The sequence below is a fragment of the Platichthys flesus genome, chromosome 7, assembly GCF_949316205.1.
Source record: "Platichthys flesus chromosome 7, fPlaFle2.1, whole genome shotgun sequence".
Classification (NCBI taxonomy): domain Eukaryota; kingdom Metazoa; phylum Chordata; class Actinopteri; order Pleuronectiformes; family Pleuronectidae; genus Platichthys; species Platichthys flesus.
In genome coordinates, this window is record NC_084951.1 from 27,024,232 (window position 1) to 27,032,540 (window position 8,309).

Genomic DNA, 8,309 nt, shown 5'->3' on the forward strand with positions numbered 1-8,309 from the left:
ATTTCACTTGGAGCAGAAGAGTTTTCTGATGAAAAGACGACGTGTTCGTGTTTTTAGGACGTGTTCCAATTTGGTGAATAAATGAGATGTTAAAAGACGGAGTGGTCAATGGTTTTCTGACCTCATTCATGAACATAACTGAGCTAAGGCTTCGAGGACTGGTCCTGATTGGCTCGTCTTCAGGAAAATTGAGAAACAAATGTTCTTCTCTTATTTAAAAAAGTCTGACTGTTATTTATCAATCACTAGTTTAAATGATATTAAGTTGTTTAATTCCTTGAGTAATTCTCTCAAACCCACAGGTCACATGAAGGACGTTTGTCTCGTGTGTCTCCAGGTGACCCCTCCGCAATTTAGCATTTTTCCTTTCACCGTACAGGAAGTGAACAAAGCATTGAAAGCTCTCGACTCCAGAAAGACTTTTTAAAATTAGCTGCTGATATTATTGCAGAGCCCCGTAGAAATGTTTTTAACCTGGCTGTGCAAAATAACGAAATCCCAAAGATTTTGAAATCTGGAACTTCCGACTCGTTCAAACAGGAACATGTGGGGAACATCCAGGTGAGGGGCGGAGCCTGTAGAGCAGCAGGAGGCGGAGCCTGTAGAGCAGCAGGAGGCGGAGCCTGTAGAGCAGCAGGAGGCGGAACATGACGTGTAAACTCTGCTGTAGAAAGATCAGTGTTGTTGTTTACAGCTCGTCTGGCGTCAGCCCTCATCACCAGAAGATCTGGAATCTCCTCGTGTTTCCAAGTTCACGTCTTCGTCTTCTACGTGTCCGGCTCCTCTTCTTCATCCTGAGATGTTTGTGTTCTTTCTGGGTTTCCTTCAGTTTTGCGTCCATCATGTCAGAAACCTCATTAGCCCACTCACTCGTGAGGAATCCTCTGAACAATCTGCTGTGGTGTTTTCAAACAGGCTCATTCAGACGTTCAATCAGGAGCTGGCAGGAGAAACTGCTGATGTTCTCCTCAAACATTAGTTTCTCTCTTCTGTCGCCGCTGATCGGAGCCGTGATACGTGTGATTCTGCTGAGTCATGTGAATTCAGACTGATCCCTGATCTGATTTGTTTGTCCAACGTGAACGGAGCTGAGACGGGAAACGACCAAAGAGACCGGAGGAGAAAATAAATAAAAAAATAAAGAAGTAAAATAAGCAGAGATGAGATAATAAAAGTGAGGTGGAGGAGACGGGACTGGAATTCCCCTTAAGACACACACACACACACACACACACACACACACACACACACACACACACACACACACACACACACACACACACACACACACACACACACACACACACACACAGGGACTCATGTTAAAGTCGTCTATACCTCCCAGCTGCTTTGTGACAGGCCTGGCAATACACACACACACACACACACACACACACACACACACACACACACACAGATCCATACATCATGTGAATAAAATGTGATGGTGTGTGAGTGTTCGGAGCCCAGCCCGTTTGATTGTGTTGTCATTGACTGGTTGGTAATGGCTTACAGATGAGTGTGTGTGTGTGTGTGCGTGTGCGTGTGTGTGTGTGTGTGGGGTGTGGACCATCTGAGCTCTTCAGCGTATGATTACTTCAAGATCCGTGAGCCAAAACTTTCACACACACACACACACACACATATGCAACATTATGAAATAACTGAGCAGACCAGCATACAGAGTAGCATGGCCTGTGTGTGTGTGTGTGTGTGTGTGTGTGTGTGTGTGTGTGTGTGTGTGTGTAATGATCATCATCATCTGTTCCTGGACTTGTCTGCACTGCACACGCTCGTGATGATGTCATGGATACAGGAAGTTGACCACTCCTTAGCGACGATCTCAAACCTTCACGATCTGCCCCCCCCCCACACCGCCCAGAAACCTGAGACCCTGAGAACTGGTGTCACTGGTTTCTTCTTCTCATCACTAGCTTCATGGTTTCGTGTCTCTGGGTCCAGTGGATTTATCGATGTGTTGATTTCCACTGGGTCCACTGGTTTTCCTGGTGTCAGAGATATTAATGGTTCCCCTGGTCTCATTCAGTTCATTGTGCTCACTGCTCTGAATGGTTCAAACTGGTTTCTCACTGGGTTCATTTGTTGTATTGGAGACATCGGGTCGATCTGATCTGAGGGGTCGATACCACCTGAGAGTCGAGGGGTTGGGCTAACGAGGTCATGACCTTTGCCCTGCAGATCCTCAGAGACGCTGGAGGTCAGTCAGAGGTTATCTGATGTCTTCATTCATTAAATGGCCTCATTGTGTTTACACCAGTTTTAAAACATTTTACTCAACAGCACAAATCGAACTGTAACACAAACCTCCTCTGGCCGGTTGTTGAATCCTCACAAAGCCCCCGGAGGATCCTGACCACACGCCTGCACCTCCTCAACTCTCTCCCTGAGGACTGAAGCAGCTCAGGGAACTATGTGTGATGTTTGTATGAGATATGTTCACATGTTAGTTTGATGTCCCTGAAGCGGTTTGTCCTTCGAGAGGCAGCTGGATTCAGATCAGGCTGAGGTCTTTGCAAAGGGCGACAGGATCCTGAAGATATTTGTGCTTCTGAGGACATGATGAATAAGAACATCAGTTTAAACCTCATGTTAATGAGACGAGGACGTCAGCTCCTCCCCCCTGACGACAGAGTGTAAATCAAACCAGACGACTGAGGATTCAAAATGTTTATTTCACCATAAAACAGGATGTAAAGATCCAACACCTCCATGATCCTGATGTCATCTTAAAGAAGTGAAGGAACATCACGTGGTCAAACACCTGCAGCCGCTGGGTTCAGGAGCAGCTTTGACCTCTGACCTCTTCTTCAGCAGCTGAGGTTCCATCACCACAGGTTCTCTCTGGTTCTACTGGAGAGGAGCAGAACAAACAGATGTTTAGAAAGAGACGAACAGAAACAAACAACTTCAACACACGATGGAAATGAAAACATCTTAAAATCCTGTTTGTGTGTGAAACTTGCTGAATCGTCAGTTTGAGTTTCAGCAGATTAAAAATTGAGTAAGACTTTATTTTCTGTGTTTTAAATATGAGTCAGTAAATTAATGACACACCCTAAGGGGGGGAGGGAGGACAAGTTATGTTACCAGAATGAAAGGAGGAAGGAGAGAGAGAGAAAGAAAAGAAAACAAGACAGAGCTGTGAAGAGAAAGATTAAGAAGAGGTGAAGACATGATTGGGGCGGAGGGAGGAAGTAGACGAGGAGGATTTGGATAAAAAGGAGGATGGTGATGATCAGATAGACAGAAGAGCAGGAGGAGAAACGAGAAAACGAAAGAATCAAAAACAGAAATGAAGGGAGTGAACCTGAGGGGGGAGGGAGGGAGGGAGGGAGGGAGGGAGGGAGGGAGACAGGGAGGGATAAAAAGAGACCGTAAACATTTTAGGGGACAAAAGAGAATGGACGGATGGAGAGAGGGAAGGAGGAGCCAGAGTAAGGAGGAGTGATGGAGGGGGCAAGGAAAAGGTCAAATGAAAGAGAAGAACCCCACCCCAACAAAGTAGAGGAGGGGGGGGGGGTGATGTCAAGAGAAGGAACGATGGAGAAAAGAGAGAGAGAGAGAGACCCACCCTGAACCTCAGAGTTAAATAAGAAACAGAAGAATCCATTTTTCTTCACACTGACCTGTAAACGTTTCACTCCAACACCACCAGAGAAAGTTTCCTCTTCCTCTCCCTGAGCGTCTGGTGCTACTTACTGCTCCTCTACTGCCCCCTCCTGGCAGCTCCAAACCAAACCACCAGGAGAACACACTGAGCGGATGATGGTCCCATTTCAAATCTCACTGGTGTGTGTGGTTGAAACTCAGAAATTGAAGGTTCTTTAAATTTGACCCTGGATGTTCGTTGGTGACTTTGGATCAGTGTGAACCGATGGGAGATTAGATTCTTCTCGTTCTTTACTCCAACACCCTGACATTTTATCATATTTTAATTAAAAATAAATCCCAGACTCATGATGTCACTGTGACCTTTGACCTTGAGTCAAAGTGGCAACTTGTGAAGAAATTCCCCACATGAGATATCGTGATCAAGATGCTAAGAACATGTTTTGTGTGTCTGAGTTCATCTGTTAGTCGGAGTGAACACTTGATCCTCTCGTTCTCACCTTCATGTGTTCACAAGGCAGAAAGGTTTTATTTCAATCTATTTATTTTCAATTTCTATTTTTCTTTCCAGATGTGGACTGGGGGGGCTGGAATCAAACCAGCAACCTTCATGTTGGTGGACAACCCGCTCCACTTCCTGATCCAAAACCAAACAATGAAAACGATAAAAAAGAAAGAAGGAAATCACAGCAGCTCGTTTCTAATAAATAAAAATATATTTCATCTTCATTTTAAATTAGAGAAACACGGTGAATCCATCAGAGGGAATCGGGTCGAGTCTCCCTGAACCGGAACCCGAGACAGGAAACCGGCTTCAGGCGCTGGAACGCCAGCGCCACAGAGTCAAAGACCAGTTCAGTCTGGATCGGCTCGGATCAGGTGTCGCTGAACACCTGTCCCAGGATGGCGAGTCGAGCACTGAACGGCTGAACGGGACACGACAGCAGGGGAGGAGTCTTCTTCTCGCCCGGTTTCAGAGCGATGCTTTCTGATTGGCCAGGAGGCGGGTCTTCTGTCTCCTTGGCGGGCGGTTTTGATTGGCGGTTTGGCTGTGACAGGTTGAGCAGGACGTCCTGGAGCTCCCGGCGGTCCTGAGCGTGGCGGCTGCAGCAGTAGAGCGCCGCCGGGTCCAAAGGGTGAGCCTCCGTGTTGAAGATGAACCCCCCCGCACCTAACACGCACTGGCCCCCCTCGCCGCCCTCCTCCCAAGACCCGTCCCCCTCCGTCCCCCCACCGTGCAGGAAGTGGGCGGGGTCAAAGAGCAGGTAGAGGTACTTGATGGTCTCAGCGAGGAAGAAGGACTCCATCCTGTTGTCCAGCTGATGGTCTCTCAGATCTTTGACCTGCGAGGAGAGAAGCATCGGGGGGGGGGGGGGGGGGGGCAGATTTAAAACATAGATTTAGAAACGTGGATTTGACTTCTCGATGACATCACAGCGGAGGCGGACTTACACTGGCGTAGCCACATGGCGTCCTGGAGATCCTCTCGATGGACTCCAGGGCGTCCAGGCCCAGCTGCAGGTAGGCGTGGTCTCCGGTGGCTCTGAACAGGTACATGGCGCTCTCGATCAACTCTGATAATTAGAAACTCATCAGATTAGAGGCTGAGGAATCCATCAGTTAACTGGTTCACTCATCTGCACGTGACCTTCAAGATCAAAGCCTCCTGATGGACGAGCACATGAAGGTCATGCAGCTCCTCTGAGGGAGCCTGTGATTGGTCCGTGGACTGACCTGGTCTCAGCGGGTACCCCTCCCTCTTGTCCACGGTGTAGCCCTGTGGGATGCTGTAGAACTCGGGCAGACCTCCGAACTGTCTCCACACGGAGACGTAGTTCTGAAAGGTCCTGACGGCGTCCTCCAGGTTCCCCAGCAGCGACTGAAACACATCACATGACCTCTACGTCTCTAAAGCAAGCAGACGATTGGATCGCTCATCTCTTGGTGCTGTTGGGTCTGGGACCACTGAGAGCACATTCAATTATTCTAAAACAAATCAGTAGGTGGCGCTATAACTGTGACAGATCAGTGACATGAAGACGTCTTCAGGACTTTGAAGGAGGTCCCTGTACCTGCAGGCCGGGCCAGAACGCCTCCAGAGACTGGAACACCGGCATGGACACGGTTCCTTTGTGCATCTGGACCCACAGGTACCAGTCGTCAAACCGGGTGTAGTTCTGAATGGCCCGGTCGTATTCTGGTGAGATTTCACAGACCAGTCAGTTCAGCTGTCGTTGGATGATGGTAAGGCTGCCTTGCTCAAAGGCACCTGAGAGAAGAAAGGGCGCCGCTCACCCAGGAACATGTCCAGCAGTTCCTCGTCCTGCAGCAAGATGGCGCCCTTCACCAGATACTCAAAGTACGAGTCCACTCCGGCTCCGATCCCAGCGTCCTGAGCGACCCACTTCTGAGACAGCACGTCAATGTGGTTCCCCACCTGCTCACAGACAGGCACAGACAGACAGGTGAGCACAGACAGACAGGGGAGCACAGACAGGTGAGCACAGACAGACAGGGGAGCACAGACAGGTGAGTACAGACAGACAGGGGAGCACAGACAGTCAGGTGAGCACAGACAGACAGGGGAGCACAGACAGACAGGGGAGCACAGACAGGCAGGTGAATAAAGACAGACAGGCAGGTGAATAAAGACAGACAGGGGAGCACAGACAGTCAGGTGAGCACAGACAGACAGGGGAGCACAGACAGACAGGGGAGCACAGACAGGCAGGTGAATAAAGACAGACAGGCAGGTGAATAAAGACAGACAGGCAGGTGAATAAAGACAGACAGAGGAACACAGACAGACACAGACAGACAGGTGAGCACAGACAGACACATGATCACAGACAGACACAGACAGACACAGACAGACAGGTGAGCACAGACAGACACAGACAGACAGGCTCCTCACCAGTCCGATGTCGGACCTGGTCCTCCACAGCGCCCTCAGAGCTCTCCGGGCCACGTCCTCGTACGTCTTGTCGCCCGTCAGTCGACTCAGCGTCGCGAACTCCAGGATGAAGGTCCCGACGCCGGCGGTGCAGGTGACCGGCGTCTCCGTGGGACTGACGCCACGCAGCAGGTTCACGGTCCCGTACGGCATCCCAGTGGACGTCTGAAACGCTGGAGACCAGTCACTGAGGTTACTCAACTCCTCCAGATTAATGAAAGGCTCAAACTATAAACTGTCTTTAGAGACATCAGCCAACAGGGCAAAGTGATTTAATTCACAATATTTCAGTGTCAAATAGAAATTAAACTTGATCGGTGTCTGGTGTGTGTGTGTGTGTGTGTGTGTGTGTGTGTGTGTGTGTGTGTTCACACCAGGCAGCAGCTTCTTGGCGGCGTCCTCGGCCATCCTCAGCAGCGGCCCTGAACACGGCCAACCGGGCTCCAGCTCCATCCCGGCCCTCCCTGCCAGCATGTGAGCCGACAACAGACCGCCCACCACTACACACACACAAACACACACAGTTGTACTTTTGAGCACAAATATTATTGTCCAGTCAGACTCAGAACCCCCCCCCTTACCTCTGATGTTGGTCTCGAACACGGAGGCGTTGACGTCGATGTCAAAGTTCACGTTGTCCTGCAGCAGCGACGCCACTCGTTGGAACTCCGTCTCGTTTCCCAAAACCTTCAGAGACACGTTCACATGTAAACATCAGCTGTGTTGGTGTGACGCCTGCTTGTGATTGGTTGTTCTTCTCCAGATGAGCTCACCAGTAAAGTGTCGAGAGCGTCGATCAGCGTCAGAGAGAAACTGGGGAGAAAAGATTTTCACTAAATACTGAATTCAACAGACAAACGAAAAGCAGATGTTGAAATGATCGTGAAGCGCACCTGCCCCAGGTGTCCTGCCCGTCACAGGTGAGGGGGCGGAGCTCGTCGTAGGGGAAGGCGTGGTCCAGGTAGCTGTCGTAGGCGTGGTAGAACATGGACTTGATGCGTTGCCTGAAACCCACTGAGCGTTAGAGAGCTTCACACTGAGAGGAGTCTTCATCCAGTGGAAACCACCACAGACACAAACTGTGTGGTTGTGTCTTCACTTTATTAACGTGGAGGATCACATGTGCAGGTGCCGGTGTGTGTATCTATATGATGTGTATAGAATACACACAAACATGTTTAATAACCGACTTTACTTCAGACGGAACCTTTACTAACATGTGGGTCATTTAAAGTTATAAAACCTGCAGGTGCCTGATTGGAATTAAATCCACATAAAAACTGAAGCTTCCAAATTAAACTCCATGTTTGAGCAGATTGAATAATGTGGATTTTTATTTTAACAATAAAATACAAAATACCTTAATTGTAAGTTTATCAAAGTAAACTACAAATACAACAAGCACACCATGTATCAAGATAAACTACTGTATTGTTGTATTTGAACATACCAACAAATACTTTTCCAAGGGAGCTTGAAATCACATTACGAGCTATATATATTTAAATCCCTTTGTAGTATTTAAACCTATGAAATACTCCTGGTCCACCCTGTGTAGTATTATCTGAAGTACTCGTGTCTCTTCACCTGACTCCACTCATCTCCCCCTCCGTGAACTCACGAGCCGCCGCCTCGTGCACCAGCAGCACGAGCACTGCCACACAGCCGGGAGCGCGCATGGTGCAGGTCCGGATCCTGAATTCAAGTTGAATGAAACTCGTGAAGA

At 48.9% G+C, this 8,309-nt stretch overlaps 1 protein-coding gene across 1 annotated transcript in view; it reads right to left on the reverse strand.

Annotated features, from left to right (window-relative positions):
• Window positions 1-4,324: 4,324 nt before the first annotated feature.
• Window positions 4,325-8,309, reverse strand: part of edem2 (ER degradation enhancer, mannosidase alpha-like 2) — a 4,057-nt gene continuing 72 nt past the window's right edge. Inside the window, exons 1-11 of the mRNA XM_062392633.1 lie at window positions 8,171-8,309; window positions 7,477-7,587; window positions 7,357-7,396; window positions 7,165-7,270; window positions 6,958-7,083; window positions 6,545-6,756; window positions 5,926-6,067; window positions 5,703-5,827; window positions 5,365-5,509; window positions 5,083-5,204; window positions 4,325-4,973 (exon numbers count right to left, since the gene is read on the reverse strand). The exon at window positions 8,171-8,309 is cut by the window's right edge and continues 72 nt beyond it. Coding sequence (XP_062248617.1) covers window positions 4,506-4,973; window positions 5,083-5,204; window positions 5,365-5,509; window positions 5,703-5,827; window positions 5,926-6,067; window positions 6,545-6,756; window positions 6,958-7,083; window positions 7,165-7,270; window positions 7,357-7,396; window positions 7,477-7,587; window positions 8,171-8,262 — 1,689 coding nt within the window. The 5' untranslated portion in view covers window positions 8,263-8,309 and the 3' untranslated portion in view covers window positions 4,325-4,505. The remainder of the gene's footprint in view (window positions 4,974-5,082; window positions 5,205-5,364; window positions 5,510-5,702; window positions 5,828-5,925; window positions 6,068-6,544; window positions 6,757-6,957; window positions 7,084-7,164; window positions 7,271-7,356; window positions 7,397-7,476; window positions 7,588-8,170) is intronic.